The sequence below is a fragment of the Toxorhynchites rutilus genome, chromosome 3, assembly GCF_029784135.1.
Source record: "Toxorhynchites rutilus septentrionalis strain SRP chromosome 3, ASM2978413v1, whole genome shotgun sequence".
In the NCBI taxonomy this organism is placed as follows: Eukaryota; Metazoa; Arthropoda; class Insecta; order Diptera; family Culicidae; genus Toxorhynchites; species Toxorhynchites rutilus.
The window spans coordinates 249,121,081-249,142,980 of record NC_073746.1 but is presented as its reverse complement, the minus strand read 5'-3'; the positions used below and the strand labels follow the sequence as shown (position 1 = coordinate 249,142,980).

General features: G+C 39.1%; 1 protein-coding gene across 1 annotated transcript; it reads right to left on the bottom strand.

The window, feature by feature from the left end:
- Window positions 1-613: 613 nt before the first annotated feature.
- Window positions 614-21,410, bottom strand: LOC129776565 (importin-5). The gene is made up of 6 exons (XM_055782282.1): window positions 21,186-21,410; window positions 10,263-11,628; window positions 8,980-10,203; window positions 2,628-2,752; window positions 2,371-2,558; window positions 614-2,152 (listed from the first exon to the last, which is right to left on the bottom strand). The coding sequence occupies exons 1-6, from the start codon at window positions 21,264-21,266 to the stop codon at window positions 1,834-1,836; spliced, it is 3,303 nt and encodes a 1,100-aa protein (XP_055638257.1). The 5' UTR covers window positions 21,267-21,410; the 3' UTR covers window positions 614-1,833.
- Between the last annotated feature and the right edge of the window lie 490 nt (window positions 21,411-21,900).

Below are 21,900 nucleotides of genomic sequence, written 5' to 3'. Positions count from 1 at the left end.
GTAACGCGAATCAAAAACAAAATATGTATAAATAATTATATATGTATAAATAAATATTGATAAATATTTAATATATTAATATAAGCTGATATATATATATATATATATATATATATATATATATATATATATATATATATATATATATATATATATATATATATATATATATATATATATATATATATATATATATATATATATATGAAACAAAAATAATTAAAATGTTAGAATAGAGAACAAATCTGCAATCAAACTTAAAAATATGAGTGCTTCCGGGAATCCTCGAAGCAGTTCGAGTGTTGTTTTGCGATGAAACCAATTATCCATTGCGACTCCGAATTTCAATTATCCGTTTTCAGCGGCATCCAAACCCTAAAGTCTTTCACTAAAAAGCACTTCAAAAACAACATTGAATTTCTTCGAAAAACTTTTCTATGGTCTCAAAAACTATCCCAGCCGGAAAAATAAAAACGTCAGCTATCGAATATGGCTTGCTGTGGTGTGGTATTATCAATCCGGTAATGCTGAGTATGAAAAAGTTCAAACGAACTTTTTTTTTCATATGGGACGTTTTCTTTATGTTCTCTAATAAGGAATGTCGAAAACCGCGTTGATTTCGATAATAGAATATCATTTATTCTCATATAATATATATATATAGAGTTTGCCTTTTAATATGGAAAAGGTGCATTATTTTCAGAGTTCCTTGCCGGAAATTTCGTGACCGTTCAATGACACACCAATGATATTGAAAAGAGAAACGTCTGTAGAACATGAAAAGTAAACTAGTAAATTTTGGCATCTCTCTCACTGAAAACAACATATCGGTAAACGATGGAAGAAATGTGAGATTAGCCATTTTCTTCAAAATATGCGGCTTTCATAATTTTTCGCTACCAAAATATGATTTCCTTGGGAAATAACAGCCTGTTGTTACCGGAATTCGAAACGTTGAATGGACGAATACCACCACTTTATAATAAGATTTTACAAAATATACGCAATATCTGTGCCTAGGGAGGTTTTTATATACACAATATTCATTCGAGTTTTTCTGTCGAAGAAAATATACTTGTAATCCCTATTTGCAGGAAACACGAAATCGTTTCTGTTTCAAGGTACCATCGAAAACATTTCTTTTGCGGAAATACCTCTTCTGTTAGACAACTGCCAAGAATTCATTCCTGCATTTAGAACCGCATATAAGACCGGGAATGGAACATTTTTGTCAAATGTGTACAATCTGGGTACCGGCACAATGTAGATTTTGACCCGTATTGAAACAGCAGAATGAACTTTTAAGCGGAATAATCTTCCGAAAATGTTTCATATTGTTTGCTGTATCTTCTCGACTCGCAATCAAACTGGTGTATCAGTAGAATCTTCCTTAAACTGTAAAAATACGTCTTGTTGTAAAGGAAGAATTTACGAATGTGATTAAATAATTACAAAACATAATCTTGGTAAAGGTAAGCTAGTATTTGCTGCTGAGAAACAACTATATAATTCTATATACGTTCTTCTCCTAAATCATTCCTAGGAGTTTTGGGTAATATTAGAGTGTGTCGTCTCAATATGTGCTCTGATTTTTTCCTTCTTCCTATTTTCCTCTAGTGCACGTATGTCCGACTTGCAAATGTGATTGTTGAGAGAAAATCAGCGACAAAATTAAAGAAACCTAATACATTCACGTCTATCCCTGTCCAATACATCAACCTTTGATGGTCCTCCTAGTGATCTCACTCTCATTCGCAAAACGTTCCATACTCTCTCGCGTTCTAGTTTTTCCTTAAACTTTAATCTCATACGCTACATACCACAGTTCTTTTTTTACTGTGAAACTGCGATAGTTTGGTATGCTTCCTCGAGTGCTGCCTTCTGTTCTGCAGTCAATTGATTAATGCACGCTTGGAAAATGTCAGGGCTGGCCTCAATCTGTTTAATGATTGCTAACATTCTGGTCGATTCCGGATGGCCAACGGACATTGCCTCGCGATAGAATGCTTCCGCGAAGATCGACACAATTCGCGGCAAATTGGAGTTATTCTCGCCTAACACTACAGGATGGTTCGCCTGAATCAGATCACATAAGTAGCCGTACACATGGATTGCCTCGTCGTCATCTTCAACCACTGGCAACCACGAGAACCTGTGAAAGATAGAGAAACAGTGTCCGATTAACTGATGTATTTTTCTTATTGCTCAGAGATTTAGAATATCACAAAAAGATTATACTCAGAAAAGGTTAAGCCAAAACAAAATTCTCCACAAACAGCTTTCGCTTTGTAAGACCGTTTTATAGTTGCTATCATCAGAAATAGTTTAACCATGAAACATTTGTTAGAAAACTGAAAACGAATCTCTCACCATAATGCAATTATCTCGTCCAGATTTGTGATGGCTTTGTTGTTGTATTTCAGTATTTTAGTAACCGCCGATATAGCGTTTTCTGTTGGATTTACATTCTCCGGTTCGCGACTTCCGGGCATCATGATCACCTCTACTAGCAGCTGAATCGCCTGCGCACACGTCATCGAGAATTGATCCCCACCGAACTGTTGGAAGATTGTAAAAGTATTTCTGGTGAATATCGTCATTCGACAATTAGGATAGAAACAATTTACCTGAGCTAAAACACCACAACCGTAGACAGCCGCCTGTCGTACCTCCGATTGCTTATCTTTAATATATTCTAGCATGGGCTGCAAAAAGTAAGCCTGATACTGTGCACACATCGGACCACTGTATTCTGCAAAAGGATGAGAAAGGTGAGTGGAGTTATATAGCTGTGAAAAAATAGTTTCTCTTAAAAATTAATGCATTGATAGCATCACAATACACGTGTGGAAACTGAACGAAGTGCGGGCCTTGAACGGTGAAAAAATACGGCTAGATAATATATTTAATAACTTTTTTTTTTATTCGCGACGAAGAACTTCAAAAGGATCATCATAAGGATGCTGAAGAGGACGTTTAATTTAGTTCTCTGATGAATACATGGGTACATTCCTTCTATTCTGAACTGACAAAGATTTGGCGACCACCATGACGGCTCCGATCAACTGGTTTAATGTTTTCGAAAGTACGATGCAGTATTTTTGAAAATTTCGATTGGTCGACAATTCCCGACGATTGATCGAGAAATTCTCCTAAAACTCGAAGTGATTGTCCGTATGTCAAATTTGCATTGCATTTTAACTTCTTCCGAGGAAATACCCGAAATATTTCACTGACATCTTCATGGTTGTCAGCCCTCGCCCAAGTGCAAAGTAATTTAGATGAAACTTGCAAATTTGTTGTAAATAGAAACCAAATGGTTCCCAAATTTCGCAATTCAGTTCTCGTCGCGGTGTTTGAAGTTTCTATCATTAATCCTAGTGGTTTGTTCGAATCAGAATTGTGAAGCGTTGCATCACACAAAGACTTCTCGCATTTGTCGAAACTAGACATTGCAGATAATCCGGAGTGCATTATTGTGGATCAGTGATAGCTTTTAGTTCATCTCTGACCAGGCATGTGAATTCAATGGTTCCAAAATATCATATAAGCGGACTTTACAAACGAACAAGGAAAACCAGTTGGCACAGTTTTTCTTCACCTCGACGAAATGGTGCTGGGAGTTCAAGTCACAGATAACCAGAAAGGCTGTAACTTTAGGCGTAGGAGTATTCCCATTCTATCGATACACAACACATGTCACTTTTTTCGGCGTAAGAATATTGCTATTGTTCGGATGTTCACAGTCGGACTGTTCACAGCGGGACTGTTGATATGAGGGTTCCATTGTTGTGTTATTAATTGTGCCAATTACCGATGCAGCAGACCGAAAATGTGAGTGGTAAGTGATTGGGATTACGTGGACATAGTACAGGGTGTCGACAAAACCCGAAAAAAAGTTCCCAGATTTTCCAGCAATTTTCCAAAAAAAAAAATTCCAGATGTAGACTAGTAATCAATTTTTTCACCAGTTCTGTAGTTGTAGTTCTTAAAACATTTGATTAGGTAAAACAATGACATCTATGAACGTCTGTCGATATCGTTAAACAATTACTGAGAAGTACTTTAAAAAGAGGCTGGATTTATTGATACAATTAAAAGTTATCTTGGAGAGTCCTTAAACACTAACACAAAACGAGTCATTTGCATTCTGATTTGGATCGATTTTACGAAACTGTTACAATTTTCCGTCTTTTTCCGAAAACAAGTCGTTTCACCTCGACAAATCTCGTTTCTGTTTTTCGTAGTTGTTTCATTCACTTTGATGAATTTGACGCAAAACCTTCTTTCTTTCGGCTTTCCTTGTATGAGTATCAAACCGTTTTCCAAAAAAGAAATTATTGAAATCAATGACGGATCAAGAGATGTTAGGGCCTTCGTCTCAGGATACATAAAAGCTTCCGAAGCTTCAAAACCAGTGCTAAAGGGTGTGTCAAATCAAATTGCATCACGGAAAAAACGCTGTAGAAATTTAATTTTTAGGAATTATATCTTCAGCTTTCGCTTATAATCAGATAAGAGTGTATAGATCACGTTGGCCATGCTTCACTGACAATTTTTCGTAAATTTGGAAAAATGTCGTCGAACGAAAAAGAGCGTCGTGAATTAATCCTGCGCACTCATTTCAAGAATCCGGAGTTGTCACATCGGGACATCGGTAAGATGCTGGGAATCGTCCAATCCACGGTCAGCAGAGTACTAAAACGATACTTCGGGAACCTAACCATCGACCGGAAGGTGAAGAACGGCAAAAATGGATGCTCCGTCAGTGAAAAAGATCACAAGCGCGTAGTTAAGCAGTTTAGACGTGATCCGAGAAGTTCGGTCTGGGATGTCGCCAATAAGCTGAATTTGTCAAGTTCATTCGTCCAGCGGACCAAGCAGCGGGAGGGCCTGCGTACATACAAGGTTCAGAAGGCTCCTAATCGCGACGAAAGGCAAAACATGGTGGGGAAGACGCGAGCCCGGAAGCTGTACACCGAAATGCTGACGAAGCCGCATTGCCTGGTAATGGACGACGAAACCTACGTCAAAGCGGACTTTCGTCAGCTGCCGGGCCTGTTGTTCTTCTCCGCAGAGGATAAATTCAGCGTTCCGGAGGAGATTCGCAAGCAGAAACTATCCAAGTTTGCCAAAAAGTACATGGTGTGGCAAGCGATCTGCTCTTGCGAAAAGCGGAGCGCCCCCTTCGTGATGACCGGCACGGTAAACGGGCAGGTTTACCTTAAGGAGTGCCTACAGAAGCGCTTACTACCACTATTGAAGCAGCACGAGGGCCCGACCATCTTCTGGCCGGATCTCGCTTCGTGCCACTATTCAAAGGACTTGTTGGAGTGGTACGAAGCCAACGGGGTCACCTTCGTGCCAAAGGAAATGAACCCGCCCAACGCGCCGGAGCTTCGCCCAATAGAGAAATATTCAACAATTCTTTGAAAGTTGAAGGTTGGTCTGATACTTGAAAAGTCCTAAGAACATTGACTTCATGTAACGATTTATCACCTCCTTCTCAGGCTTGTGCGAGCCATTGATGGCAAGCGCCAGAGTGAACGTGTTCAACAAGCACGACTTTTCCCAAATAAGGTCATGCCGTGTACTACAGGCAACAGGTAGATTAAATTTATATATGTTATGTTGATAAAAATACCATAAGTAATAAATGTTTCCTTTTTTCGTAACGTTTCACAATCTAAAAGAACATGACTGAACTTTTTTTTTTAACTGCATTATAGTGACTTTCAACACTTTTGGTTGGTTCGACACTTAACTTCCATTTTTGGAAGAATGTCGGGAGTGAGAATTGAACTTGTGACCTTTAGCGTGAGAGGTATGGATGTTACTACTACGCCAGATCGCCTCCTCCACTGACTGAAAATCTCTTTTATAGAGAAAGAAAAAAAAATCTAAAAGAACATTGAACTCATTTTGCATACAGGTCAAAAATATTTTTTATTCATTTTTGAAGCAAAGAAAACGCAAAACGGCGCTTAAACACTCGAATGAAGAAAGCCAGAAAAAAGTCACCATATTATCAAATTGTCAGCGTTATGACACCTTTCATTTGACACTACTGAAAACTCGGTAGGAAGCACCGTTCCTGATATCCAAAGAATGGTAGGTTCAAGACCACCGGTCGCGTTAGGACAACCTTCCTCTATAAGACGGACTTTTGGAAGGGGAAGGGAAGATCTCAAAGGAAAGTGAGAAGTATTCAGAGTAATAAAAATCATAACAATAGTATTTAGCTTGCTATAATACGAAGAAATTCTTATTCAATACAATTTATTGATTGGGGGTCTCCGTAGCCACATTGGCTTACTAAGCGATCGATCGTGAGTTCAAAACTCAGGGCCCTCATTGACTATCTTTGTGTTGTTACAGAATTACTACGTCCACGCAACAAAATTATCAGCGATGGGGATCGATCCACGGTCGAAATAAGATCGATTCATCCATACAACTGCTCTGCTCTGCAAGACACATCGGGCTGCTGTTCTATAAATAACTCAACAATGATCAATCAACTGTCTCCGCTGTCCGGTGGTCTAACTGGATAATGGAGGAACAGAAAGAGTACTCTTACGCCTAAATGGCTACTGTGTAAATGTACCATATGCAATGGTATAGAAGGAATACTGGCAAATGGCAGCTGTGTAATGTGCTAATTATAGATATGATAACCATGTGACATGTACACTATTAAAATTCGACTCTGTTACAGCTAAAATGCTAATGAGCCTAAACTAAATAAATGGGATAAAAAAATGTATTGATTGTATACAGGCATCCACGTTCATCTTTTTTTTGACAAATCATAGAATAAAATTTATTACGTACGTTTTGAAACGGAACTGAAAATAAAATATTGATGTTCTATTATAGATTCCGAGCTATCGACCGAGTAAAAGCTATCGGTGCAAATGTTGTTCTTTTTCAAGTCGTTTGGTTTGCTTGTTGCATATCTAAAAATTCGAAATCGAAATAAAGTGATAAAGTGGTCGCTCGTCTATATCATGCTAAATAGATTTGTGCATTTTTTCGTCCAAATTTGTTTCAATCATTATTGAAATAGTAGGTACACCTATGAAATAAGCTTGACCTGTTCACCTACAGTCATAATTTAAATTTTCTCATACATACAAAAACGTAGTAAGAAACATATAATATTTCACATAATGAGGCTTGGTTTAGTTGGTATGACATATTTTTCTAGGGTTAAAGCAACAAGAGGGACCCTTTAAAAAGCAGAATGTGATAAGGCATATCAGCTTTAATGAACAGAATATTGTTAGTCGTTATCCACCACTGACCATCTACGTAATTTCTATGTGAATTAATTGCTGAGAAAACAAAATATCTGTTCATCTCTCCTAGAATATGTGAACACTCGTCCAAACTGATGGTTTGTTCAAGATATCTACTAAAGTAAAGGGTGACCCAAAAGTCATGAAACTCTTCAAACATAAAGTGACTATCAATACGGCATCTATAGTCAATAGTTAAGTATCAAAAAATCCCATGACCGCTCTACCACCGCTATCCCTACAATTTGCAATATATGAAATTCGAGCAAGAACTCGACTCAGTAAGATTAGCTCGATTTACAAATGACTCGGTGTGATAGTGATTGTATCGACTTCTCGATTCGATTTACATAATAGTTCAAATAATATTCTATTATTTCTTTTTTCAATATTCGAGCTAAGCAATTGAAACTTTGAAAATCTCTTCGCACTCTGTCGTCGATTGACATTCTGCATTTCATTCTTCCTATTGTTGCTTTTCGGCAACAGTTGTTTATCGCTTGTTTCATTTGAGATAACGATAGCGGCACATTCCTATATATTACTCATATAAAATTGGTGTTTGCATATTTACTCAAAATGTTGTGCACATACGCATATCCGTAGAGATAGGTGTACCACATAGATAATTTTGATATTTCTACAGTTTTGAAGTAAATGGACTTCAACATATATTCACCTCGATCAATGAATAAAAGTCATTACAAGAGATGAAATATAAATGCAAACGGTTTTTGTAATTTCTCTTTGAAAATTCGATATGCGTCAAAATTACGCATCCCGTAAACCAAGTGTTAAACAAATAATGAAATAATGGATATCAAAATAATTCTTTATTTTATTTGTTGAGAGCTTTGAAAAACACCCGAAATTCGTGCCTCTACACTAGCATACCCCCGTAAGTAACCCATAAATTTTACCCATAAATTTCAGTAAATTTCAAATTCTCGGTTCTTTCCGGATTTCCCTGTTCTGTGGCCACCCTGAACAAGGAATTCGGGCGAGTACAAAAGTTTGGTTCTCCTGAATTTCATGCATTAACAATATGACAATACATGCTTTCTCATTCGATAAAACTGATATCAATTTACCTATAAAATAAAACACGAAAAGAAAAACCGAAAACGATTTTGTTTCACTCTTTATGCCACATGTGAAATCTGGCGAATTTACGATACCTGATGCCTGTGCCCACAATATTTCAAATAAGGAAAAAACATTGCTGTGAAATCATAAGAGACAAGCACTTCATTGCTTCCAAAGCGAGACTCTTTCGGAGAAAGCGACCGCCAGGTAAGAAAGAGACTCGGAAAAGAAATGTTCAATTGGTAGCACTACCGAAAACTTACCTGTTTACGGGACGAGCACATTTCGTTGCAAAACCAATACACAAACGCGGAACCACAATCGAATATCAGCCATAAATGTTTAACCATTGAACGCAGTTGCAGCAGCAGCAGCGGATAGAAAGTGAGGGGGAAAAGAAATGATAATTATTAGAAACTGTTTTCCACTCAGCTTTAAACGCTTGAGCACCTTATGTGCAAGTATCTCAGAAAAGGTTAAGCCAGAATATTCAGAGGGATGTGTAATCAGCTCAAATTGTCATACATTGAATACGTCATCATTGCGACTGAATTGAATAGGATACGAAATGAAGACTTATTATGAAACTCACCGATCAGATCATCGAATATACACAGTCCCCATTGTCGATCAGCCCAGGCTTTGGATGGATCGAGTAGCTTCACAAAATGCGGCACAACCTGCTGGAAATAGGGCAAAAATCCGTCCTTGTATGTGAGGAAAAGAGCATGGACAATATCAGATATTCGCGATAGCAAATATATATCGGCGTCATCCTCCTCGGCCAACTGTTCCTCGACGCCATCATCGTAATCTTCTTCTTTACGAGCGAGAGCACGTTTATCTTCCTTCTGGAAATGTTGGTTCATAAATTTGTCGATGATTTTGAGTACTTCGTCCATTGCTTCCTTCGATAGACAAGCGGCACCGAGTGTTTCGATACACTTCGCCAGAGAGTGCAACAGTTCAGCCTGGACGTCGGGTTCCGGTTCAGAATCGATTGCTTTGAGCAGCTCCGGACAGATGTACAGCCACATACCTTCCAAATAGGTGGGTCCCTTTATTTTAGCACAGTCCAGCAAGTAGGGTAGAGATTCGGCAGCTGCCGTGCGGACGCCATCGTGGAAATAGAACTTTAACATTGGCACCATGAGACGCACCACTTCCTCGGCATAGTTAGCGAATCCATCCTTCAACTCACGTGCATAGCACACCAACATTTCACAGGCAGATGCTTTGTCTTCCAAACCGGCGGTGCGAATTCCGAAGTTCTGCTGTTCACCCAAGTTCACAAACTGCCAATCGTTGTCACTTTCCACATCTTGAACCTCGTCATTGTCCAGTAGAGCAACTTCCGGTTTCATCGATGCCGTTCTCATGACTGGTCCCATCACAAGCGGCAGGTATTGTTCGAACTGTTTGCCAAGAATCTTACAAATGCGAGCCCATGCAGATATGAGATACGAAGTCTGCGGATCATCATCGGGCAGATCGCCTTCGGTGTGAGTCTTCAACAACATATCCATAACATCCGAAGCATCGGACATAAACTTCTCCGCACCAACAGCCAATCCAATCAAGGATACGCACTCGATAGTTTTACCACGCAGCAATCGCAGCTCCTCGGTGTTTCCGTTTTGAATGATATACTTCAGGCAAGGCATCAACCGGTCATAATAGCTGACGAAGTCTTTCTCAGTGGTATCGGCAACCGATGCGATAGTGGTGACGACCTGCTCCAAAACCAATTTAGTGCCTTTTTCAACCAATTCCTTGAATTTTGTCGTTAGAATAGATTCCAGCTTGGCCATAATACCTGATGATTAATAAAACATTCATAAATATGTGCTGATTCCAAAAAAGTAGAATACTTACCATCTAAATATCGTGTGAGAATATTCTTCGGGCAATCCTCACTGAAGTTGACCAAAGCAGCGCCTGCATGGGCTTGTACACGGGGATTCTGAACGTCATCCAGCAGGCTTAGCAAACCCGGAATAACTTGTTCATGGAATTTTTTTTCGAAAATCGGAGCGAAATCGGTGGCCATCTGTCCAATAGCATTACATGCAGCGTAACGCACTCGTGGATGAGGATCCATGAGGAACTTCAGGACGCCTTGCATAATGTTCTCGAGCATGGTTTCCATCTGCTTGTGGCAACCTTCACCCGCGGCAGAGATGGCCATCAGAGCAGCATGTCGCTGCTTCCAATCTGGGCTGCTCAACATGTTTGGAATGTTACCGACAATATGAGGTAGCACGGCTTTTCCTCCAAGCCCGCATGCCAATCGATCCAGGGCGGATTCGGCGATTACGTTATTATCACTTGTATCGTCTTCACAAATTTCGTCAGATACAGACCACTCCGCATCGTCTTCCAGATCGGTCATCATTTGTAAAACCAGTGGAATCAATGAGGCAACATATTTTTCCGCGCGCTTGCGAACCATTGCCGGGGCATTCTCCGAAAGGGAAACCATAACTTCCAACGCCAAATGACGCCAACTGTCCTCCACATCAGCGCTACTGAACACCTTCATGCACATCTCAAAAATGGCTTCAAGTTGCGGCCGCAAGTATTTGGGAACACTTTCGGCCATATCGATCAACAGCTTGATCAGTGTTTGGTCATTTTGTTGGTCAATGCTTTCCGCCGTAATCATGATGACACGCGGCAAAAGATCGTTAAACTGTCGCTGGACATCATCCTCCTTGTCGTGTAGCAGAATGAACGCTCCGACGGCACGAACCGCCTGGAAACGCACTTCCGTGTCGGAAGATGGGTCCAAATATTTCATCAACATCTGCTTAATGAGCTGTAGGTGCTGAGCTTGCTGGTTTCCAAAAATCCCCGGGACGGAGGAAAAAATGCGGAGGGCAGATTCCTGCAGCTGCACATTCGGAGCACTTGCACACTGGAAAAGGAACTGCAGAAACTCCGGCCACTGATTATTGCCATCGTCGTCGATCAAATTGCGGGCCACCTCGGCTACAACTTCGCATATTTTCCTGCGCAGGTTGGGACTTTCGTTCTGCTGGAGGGTGAGCAACAGCTGCTGCTTCAGCTGTTCTTTCGATTCCGGCGGCAACGGACTGTAGAAGTCCTGGAATTCAGCGGAGAACAATCGCCTCAACAGAACAGCGGCCATCATTCTCGCCTCGAGGGACATTTGCGGATTTTGTACCGCACCCAGCAGATGTGTTACCTTGCCCTCGCATGGTAAGCTAGTGTACGCTTCCTGTGCGGAAAGAAGAAGAAAAAACGCATAAGATAATCTTTCAATATGATAAGAACACAATCGCGAACCGGTGAATCAGACATGTTTCGCTTTTAAATATAATTATATACTGTGCAAATTGGGATTTTCATTGATTTGGTCATGTATAGATTATAAAATATACATCCTACACTCTTAAGATTCAATAACGCTGGTATTAAAAAATTGGACAAATTTTACCAATTTTCATACGTTCACCTTAACCCTTTCGCGTACAACATCGAGTCCCTCTCGTGGTGTGCTTGCATATCACACGACGTCGAGACGCTCAGCAGAATAGTGAAATTACTCGATGCGTGGTCCATCGAAGCGTTTGCATTTGGGGTTAACACCTGGTGATGAGACCACTTGTGCAAACAAAATTTTACAGCGCTATCAGTTGAAATGCGGAAATTATGGCGAAAAAAGTAAAGCAACTGCGCTCCATGTTTGTGCGTACTGGAAGCTCGTCCAACACTTTGAAACCACCGGATACGCCCGTTCGGGTGTCTATAATATCCTTACACTCCCGGAGAAGAATGAGAGCATTGAATGGAAGAGTGGTTCCGGTCATCCGACGATCGTAAACTGCAGCTATAGCTAAAGAAAAAGACGGAGAGAAAGATTGCTACATCGTTCTGGGCTTTTGGATCGAGAGATCGTAGCAACGAACTAAGCAGCAAAAAAAAATCTAATGGAGATGGATATCATCATGCGGAAACGTACGTCAAAACCGGCCGTGTCGGAACAGCAAGCCGTGACCCAGAAACAAAGGCAGAAAGTGAAAGTCGTGGACAACGAGACGTATTTAACGTAGTATGGCGACGAGTGACAGGGAACCAGCTACTTTACGTGTGCAACACCAAGGGGAGTGAGTTCCGACGTGAAATACATCCCCCAAACAAAGTTTCCGAAGATGTTTCGTGGCTAACCATCAGCGGAAAAGAGGATGTCAAAGCCGCCTTTCTTCCGTTCGGGACTTGCAGTGAACGGGGAAATTTACAGCACAAAGTACCTGTCGGAAATCGCCTCGTTCATATAAAAATAGCTGTAGCTGGCTTAAGTGATTAATATCTCGCGTGGTATCGATCATAAAATTTCATGTTTAGGCTCGTTGTAAAGATGACATTTCACACTAAAGAAAATCTTTTGCTGTTTTTTGACGTAGGACTACGTCTTACATTAAGGGTGCTAAATCAAAAAACAGGCATACCAATCGAGGGGGTCTCCGTAGCCACATTGGTTGCGCGTTCGCTTATCAAGCGATCGATCGTGAGTTCAGAACTCAGTGCCCTCATTGACCATCTTTGTGTTGTTACAGAATTACTACGTCCACGCAACAATCATCAGCGATGGAGATCGAACCACGGTCGAAATTAGATCGATTTATCCATACAACTGCCCTGCTCTGCAAGAAACATCGGGCTGCTGTTCTATAAATAACTCAACAATGATCAATCAACTGTCTGCGCTATCCGGTCTAACTTGGATAATGGAAGAACCAGCCGGGTGACGTCTTTAGAGAACCCCCATTGAACTGACAGGAGCCAACATATTGGGTATCCCACTAACATTTTCCCTTTGTTTTCATATGAATTGGGTATCCCACTGACAGTTCTGCTTGAGATTTTGCTAACGATCCTAGCATCAATCATAGCACCCGGCTGGGAAGAACAGAAGGAAAAACTCTTACGCCTAAATGACTACTGTGTAAATGTGTACCGTATGCAATGGTATAGAAGGGAAAACTCTAGCGCCGAAAAATGGCAACTGTGTACACCCAGGTTTTTTTATGCTGGGGATACGTACCTCGTAAAGAAACCGCGTTAATTGGAAAATCCGCGTAAAAAAAATAACGCGGTTTTTTTTACGCGGATTTTCCAATTAACGCGGTTTTTTTATGCGGATTTTCCAATTAACGCGGTTTCTTTTATTGGAAAATCCGAGTAAAAAAACCGCGTTAATTCGAAAATCCGCGTAAAAAAAACCATGTCACCTAATGATAGATATCAAATGGGAGATAGTCGTACGGAAGTACGGAAGATTTACGTAGAAACGAAGTAAAATGTTGAGTGTTGCTCGCTTCGGATAATGGAGGAGTGTTGCTTTTACCGCGTTAATTGGAAAATCCGCGTAAAAAAACCGCGCAAAAAAAACCGCGTAAAAAAACCTGGGTTAATTATAGATATGATAAACATGTGACATGTACACGATTAAAATTCGGCTCTGTTACAGCTAAAATGTTAATGAGCCTAAAATAAACAAAAGGGATAAAAAAAATACCAATGGAATCGGAAATTTTCTAAGATTTGTTTGATACGCTATACTGCCATACAAATGAAACACAAATTTCTGAACTACTCGAGAATTTATCAAGCAAACGAAACCAAATTTGACATGTGGAGGTTTTAGGATGCAATAAATATTTCTATGGTGGTTAGACTCTCCTTCCGCTCTCTAAGGGTGGGCTGTCATACAAACGAAACACAAATTTTTGCATAACTCGAAAACTTATCAAGCAAATCGAGCCAAATTTGGCATGTGAAGGTTTTACGGAGCACAAAACGTTTCTATGGTGAATACACTCCCCCCCTCTCTAAGGGGGGCTGCCATACAAACGAAACACAAACTTCTGCATAACTCGAAAACTTATCAAGCACAATTTGGGATGTGAGGATTTTTGGGTATGAGAAATGTTTCTATAATGGTATGACACCTCTTCCTCCTCTGGAATGGAGAGGGGGTCCCATAAAAATATTACACATATTCCAACCAAAAATATTCTAACCAAACATGACAATTGAAAATTTTCGGAAGACTCTGAAGGAAAAAGGGAAAATTAAATTCCCATATGTTCTACAATTACATAGTGACAAGTGCTGTTAGTCCATTTGATATTTGCGCTAGCGACATTGATCTTTGTTCGAAACTGGAAACGGATTTTAATGTGATGAAACGCACTCCTATATCTTCTTCTATCTATACAAAAAAGGATCGCCTGATGTGTTGATAAGAGCAGAACTCGAGGAAGGAATTGTCCGATTTAGGGCTGTCTTTATTCTATCATATTTTCTGTATAAAACATTTGTTCCATGTAACGGAGAAACATGTTATTGTGTCTGAAAATAATCTGATATCATAATGATGAGTTTTGTTAGAAATACTAGGAATTTTATAGTAAAAGATAAATTCAAGGGAGTCGAATAGAAGATCAATCAATGAACAGTTCTGCGATTGGACCCATGAACTTGCTCATAGTAAGAAAACGTGAATGTTTGAAGGTATTGATAACAAAAAACAAATTTTGGGCGGGACGAAGTTTGCCGGGTCAGCTGGTTTTACAATAAAACGGTGCATATTTGACCCAAATCAGACAGTCCCAAACATGTTTAAAATAGTTTTGAAATTCACCCAAAAATAATGGATAATTTTTTACCCCAACCAAATATTGTCCGGACGAGGATGTGGTGTTTTAGTCGGACCTGACCTCCGCCAATTACGCGAAAAAATCACTGGAGTAGATGAACCGCTTGAAGGTGGATGTTGTTCCGAAGACCGCCAACCCTCCGAACGTCCCCCATCTACGTTCTATCGAGAATTTCTAGGCAAACCTGAAGCGGAGGGGCTACTCTAACAATTTCGTGGCGAAAACGGTAGAGGAACTAATAAATAACTGAAAAATAACTCAATAAGTATATTTTCGACAGCAATAGCCGGCCAACTATCAGAAGGCAAACAGAGCGTCGAAATATTTTTGTAACATGGTCAATAAAATTATGTTTTGTGGGAAATTTGTCCCATTAAATTATCTGTAAATTCTGTAGTTTTTTTATCGCCATCCCACGTTAATTTTTTTATGTAGGTGTTAGAAGGCTCGTGTGTGTCGTATCCCAATAGTTTATTGTGAAAATGTTTTTATGAGGAAGCAGATCACTACATAAGAATTCATTACTCGCCGTAATGTTTGCTTATTTTTTTTTCTTATAGGGGAAATGAGAGTAAAACCGGCACTCCCTGACTTTTCCAGTTGAAAGCAACTTTTGGCAAATTTCCCTATGCTCTTTAAACACACTTTCCATTTCCTAAGTTTCGAGTCACCCTACAGCTGCTGAAGTCGCGTTTCTCTCAAAACAAATAATAAAACAATGCTCATCCCCAACGTAATTTGACATATACTACCGGTGAGCTATATTTTATGTATCGTACACGAAAATTACTCACATAGATATAATAGCGTGCAGAATTATCGCATTTTGTTCATAAAATCTAACAAATTTATAAATCTTGTTGATTCAAACCCGTTTTCGGTTATTGTTTCTCACAAAATTGAACTCGAGGAAAAAACGTCAAAAAAAAGGAAAGGAAGTCATAACTTTTGCCGTGTTTTAATTCAGAAAGCGCGTTAATTTTGCTCATCAAAAATGTCGAACTTATAGATGCCCCTCCTGGAAATTAATTAACATAAATTTACATGAACGATTCTAGTTTACTAATCGCTACTGATGGTATCTCCTATGATATGGAAGAGCGAATCGAGGATATAGGGGAATATATACGGAACAACATTGTATTGATAAAGCTTGTGAAAAGTTTTCCTAAATATTTAAACAAAAACATATCGGATTGCATGCTGTTAGGTATGAAAAAGAAAACAAATTGAAACAGGAGTTGTGAAGTGTACGAATATAATCGGAAGCAAAATGGTAACGTTCAGGTAATTTATTCTTTCCGTTAATATTTGTCCGCATTTTCCTTTTAAGAATGTTAATACTGTTCTATTTTAAGCTATTGTTTATGGACGCTATCAATAAGGCATGACTGTCGTAGAGAAACGTTGGTAAATCAAAATTTTCATTGTGAATATATAGAACAAATATATGAAATAGTGTAAAGCACATATTTTTACATCAAACTAGCTGACCGGCAAACGTTGTTCTGCGATATAATGTATTTCTAGAGAATATTTTGGTTGGTAAAAATAACGAATATATTTCAAGAGAGTTTATTTGTTATTGTTCAGATCTGTCGAATTGATCTAAATGATAATTTTCACAGCGAAACATATATACGCGTACCTCTTATTTTCGAATTTTCCCTTTTTATTTTAAATACCCTTCTTATATATAGTAGATATGCATAGTAAATTTTTTCGAATTTTTCAAATCATTTCACATATTTTCCAAAATACTCTATCATTCTAATTTGGGTCAAGACAAACCCATAAAATATATGGACGACGAAGATCTGATCAGCCACTCTCCCGTGATGATGATTTATATGTACGTGGGAAAAACTCTCTTTTATATATAAAGATGTGCATAGTCAATTTTTTCGAATTTTTTCAAATCATCTCATATATTTTTCAAATCACTCTATCATTCTTATTTGGGTCAAGACAAACTCACAAAATATATGGACGACGAAGATCTGAATACATTAATTTGTTTGTTTTTCATTCAAATTACGTGTCAAACTGACACCTGACAGAGTGTCGATGTTACACACATTCCCATTTATTTCTCCAAAAAACACCAATTTTTGCATTGCATCAAAATTCGAGTTTTTCCTAATAAATGATGAACAGATTTTGTAGAATGGTTCAAGAAGAGTTCAATCCTTTAACGGAACGTGAGAACTAGCCATGTAATCAACGCTAACTCCAATACAACGAAATGTTTAGATGCTAAAATACACAAAATATTTTTTTTCAATACACAAAACAATCAAAAACATTGAAAAAAATTGGTGGCAATATAGTTGCCACGACCCGGTTAGCGCAAAATGTTGGTGACAATATAGCTGCCGGGCAGGTGCAACAACATCTAACATCTCAGGCTGCCCCCCGTAAAAGGGCTAGTGTTAGATGTTGGTGACAATATAGCTGCCACCTGCCCAGCTAGCGTAAAATGTTGGTGGCAATATAGATGCCACCTGCTCGTCTAGCGGAAAACACTTGATGGTAAAAATGTTGTTTTTGTATTTGAATTTTGATGTCAGTTTCAACAAAAACAACTAATAAAATTCTTGATCAGACTCAACAGGTCCTAAACAGTTCATATGGATTGAAAACTTCAACAAAATGACTGTTTTTCAATAACTTTACGGGAAATTTGCTCTTGCTGCTTTAAATGTGGAGCTGTTAATACAAAATTGGCTCCAAAATGCATTTTAGATTTTTTTGCGCTCAAAAAAATCAGACATGTTGCTAGACATTAGAACAAGCTAAGGTTAAGGCACATAAGGTTAGAAGTGATAATTTATTGTTAAAGAGAAAAAAATAAAACCGTTGATGGCAATATAGATGCCGGTACCCGTTAAAGGGTTAAGAGATGGGATGTCTTGAAATTACAGGCAAACCTGTCGCATTAAAAAAAGTCGTGCAAAACTTTAAAAAATCGCGTTCGGTACACATTTTGAAAAAAAAAACTTTTTTTGTGCGGTAGATAGGGACCGCATAAAAAAAGTTTCCCCCAAGAAAGTAACTCAAATCCACGCCATTCACCGTTTAATTTCCTTTTGTTTCCCTGCTTTGCGATGGGACACTTTGCCTTTTCGGTTGCGCGTGGCTGTTTTGTGCTTTTAGTTGCATGTCGAAACGTGTTGCTGTTAGAAATCATGTCATGCAAAAACTTAGAGAATTTGATTGAGACCCAAATATGCTTTTTTCGCACTGAAATGCATATAAACCATCGAAAAAAAACTGAATGGACGATAACTTCGTAAAACGTGCTTCTTTTCATACACCGCACAAAAAAAAACCTCATGAACAGAAAATCGCACAAAAAAAAACCGCGCAAAAACAGATTTTACTGTATGTAGAAATCCTTGGGGTGTCGGTTTTACGGTTCCGGATTTGGTACCGTTATGAATATGTCTTTAAAAAATTGATTAGATCAATCCAACCCTAGGGCATACATATACTAATACACTGCATTTGACAGCGCCAAACATGTCCGAGTAGCAAATGCAATTTGCTCGCGAGAACTGCCAAACTCTCAAGCTGGTGTAAATCAAGGCGCTTAACATACTACCAGGTGGGTCAAAATGTGAAAACCACTCTGCAGTCATTAATTTACAGGATGGCATTAACCCTTTAACGGGCCGTGGAAACTAGCTAACGAATCGACTCCAGCTTCAGAGAACATAATCCTTACATGAGGAATAACACATATCAACATTAAAAAAAATTTTAACTATTGAAACAGTTGAAAAAATTGGTGGCAATATAGCTGCCACTGCCCGGCTAGCGCAAAATGTTGGTGGCAATATAGTTGCCACTGCCCGGCTAGCGTAAAATGTTGGTGGCAATATAGCTGCCACCTGCCCGTAAAAGGGCTAGTGTTAGATGTTGGTGGCAATATAGCTGCCACTGCCCGGCTAGCGCAAAATGTTGGTGGCAATATAGATGCCACCTGCCCGGTTAGCGTAAAATGTTGGTGGCAATATAGCTGCCACCTGCCCGTAAAAGGGCTAGTGTTAGATGTTGGTGGCAATATAGTTGCCACCTGCCCGGTTAGCGTAAAATGTTGGTGGCAATATAGATGCCACCTGCCCGTCTAGCGGAAAACACTTGATGGTGAAAATTATCTTTTTGTAATTGAATTTTTGATGTTAGATTCAACAAAAACAACTAATAAAACTCATGATCAGACTCAACAGGTCCTAAACAATTCATATGCATTGAAAACTTAAGCAAAAAGACTGTATTTCAATGACTTTACGGGAAATTTGCTGTGGCTGCTATAAATCGAGAGTTGTTAACACAAAAATGGCTCAAAAATGAATAGTTTTTGATTTTTTCGTGCTTAAAAAAATCAGGCATGTTGCTAGACATCAGAACAAGTTACTACATAAGGTTTGAAGTGATAATTTATTGTTAAAGAAGAGAAAAAAATAAAATCGTTGGTGGCAATATAGATGCCGGCACCCGTTAAAGGGTTAACACACTTCTAAAACAAATAATAATGAATGAAAATTTGTTTTTCTATTTCAAATATGTATTCTAAGCAATACAGTATTACGTAATATTGAACTGGAATTTTGTCTGGTGATGATTTTATGTTATAATGGCGAGTTTTTGTAAATGTTATGTGTTGTAAAATATATAGCCAAATGGTTAAGAGAGCGTCGTGTTTCAAGTAATCGAATAACTTAAGAATCTCAATTCAAATTTTAGATTTGCAAAACTGCCTTCTTTAAATTTTCGCGAATTTGACGATTGTTTCGAGTTAAATATGATTAGTGAATGGGCGCACCTTGTTACGTAGATCTGCCTTGAGCTCACCGAGAAGTTTGATAGTTTGGCAATGACAGCTAAATTTGCGACACATCTTGACTCGCGGATCATATCCTCTTGGCCAGGGCCTGGATAAATCAGTTTGATTCTGACAAATCTAACCTCCATTAAACGGTAACGCAAGGTTTTTTTGCTTTTTATATGCATTTACTCCATAAGTAAATTTATTTTCAAGGCTCTCTTTAATCGATATGTATGACTATTAGCCGAAGCGAACCATTCATCTGATTTTTGACATGCTGCACTTTGGTTATAGCATAAATTATTCAAAATGATGAAAAATTAGTCTTTAAATGTTTATATCGATCTGTTCAGTTTTATGATCAAATAAATATTAACAAAACAGTTTCACGCAGAAGTCTGCTGCACCTAACACAAAAACATTATTTCAGCAGCAATTAGTGTTGACGACTCGTCATGCGAACACGTTGATTCGGAAATCCCTTATACAAACACGGCCATAGTTCCCAATCTGAAACCAACAATTACACAGAATAGTTTAGTTTCAGTGAAAACAAATACACCATACCTTGTTATTGCGACGTAAGTTTTTCCTTAGGTGGTAACCACTCAAAATTGAATTATAATCCGCAATATAATTTTAGTTATAGATGTCATTTTGTTGATAAAATTAGGTACTATTATGTAAATACAATTTTCGGAACAAAACCCAACAATCAATAAAAGAAAGAGTCTCTAGGTTATGGTCAAATTTCAGTCCCTAAATTCATGAGATTCGAAAACATCTCCCAACTTAGGTAACTGTACACAAAAACCTCTCGTATCCAAATTATGGATCATTCCAGAATTCCCTTACAAGAACAATGCGTTTGCAATAGAATAATTCCAACAATGCTGACTACTCCATCGGGAAGTTCTGTTATTTCTTTCCACATTTTTTTTCACGGTCACACGCACAACCAACCTGGCTGATTCATAAATTTTCACTCCTTTCATGAAGTTCGCTTTCAATCTACATTCACGCTCAATATCATTTTCCCAGTAATCATTTCCCAACAGTTTGTACGGCAACTAGCACAGCGTTCGCACATTTCACACCGAGACATATTTTTAACGAGAACCAGGAAAATTGTCTCCTTCCGCAAAAACACGTTGTCGGCAGACGAACTGCACGGGGAAAAAGAGCAGATACTGCATCCACACTTTTAACTTTTCACACTTGTACACTGCGTTTCCGGTGATAATTTCTGCGGAAAAACCTTACACCACTTGAAAAACATACCTCGGCTTGTGTTCGAACATCGTTGTCATTCGAAAGCATGGAATTTAGCAGCTGATGAAACTGAGCCTGATCCGCGGCCATTATTTCGCATTTACAGAAGAGAACTACACACTGACGGAACGTGCGACGAATGCCACAAGAAAGAGACGGAGCAGCAGCTGCTGTGCCAACGCTGTGAAGAGGTATTGGCGCGGGTATGAATACGCGCCGACTGACAGCGGCTGTAGTGCGGTGTCGTACTTGGAGAGGAAAAAGACAGGGTTGCCCGATTGAAAACCAAATGTTACTTTGTAGCGGTAATTACATGACGTTCTATGATACCAAAATCTTGCACCGATAATTATCAATCCGCGTTGAGGACATTAAGGCTGATGTCACATTAGGCGGATTCCGCGAGTAAAACCGCAGCGGAGGATCTACAGTGTATTGTGAATGGGCCATGTCACACAGAGCGGGGCGGTTTTGGAAGCGAATTCATATCGAGAAAAAAAACCGTCGCGATATCCGCGGCGGCGAATCCGCCTAATGTGACATCAGCCTAAGGGCATCCGCACCAGGGATTAAGTGCGCTACACATACAACGTCCCGTCACCGTGAAGTCAACGTAAAGGAACGAAATGTCAAATATTCTTCCATGGAAATCGTATGGTAGCATTCACATATACAACACCGACAACTTTGACGTCGGCAAAATAAGTCCAAGAGAATAGTTGAC

What these genes read in the sequence shown, in the direction of transcription:
- LOC129776565 (XM_055782282.1), bottom strand. Translation starts at nt 21,266, where the DNA reads ATGGCCGCGGATCAGGCTCAGTTTCATCAGCTGCTAAATTCCATGCTT. An exon ending in TCTCACACGATATTTAGATG is followed by an intron (nt 10,204 to 10,262) that starts GTAAGTATTCTA and finishes ATTAATCATCAG; the next exon opens with GTATTATGGCCAAGCTGGAA. An exon ending in GTTGTGGTGTTTTAGCTCAG is followed by an intron (nt 2,559 to 2,627) that starts GTAAATTGTTTC and finishes ATCTTCCAACAG; the next exon opens with TTCGGTGGGGATCAATTCTC.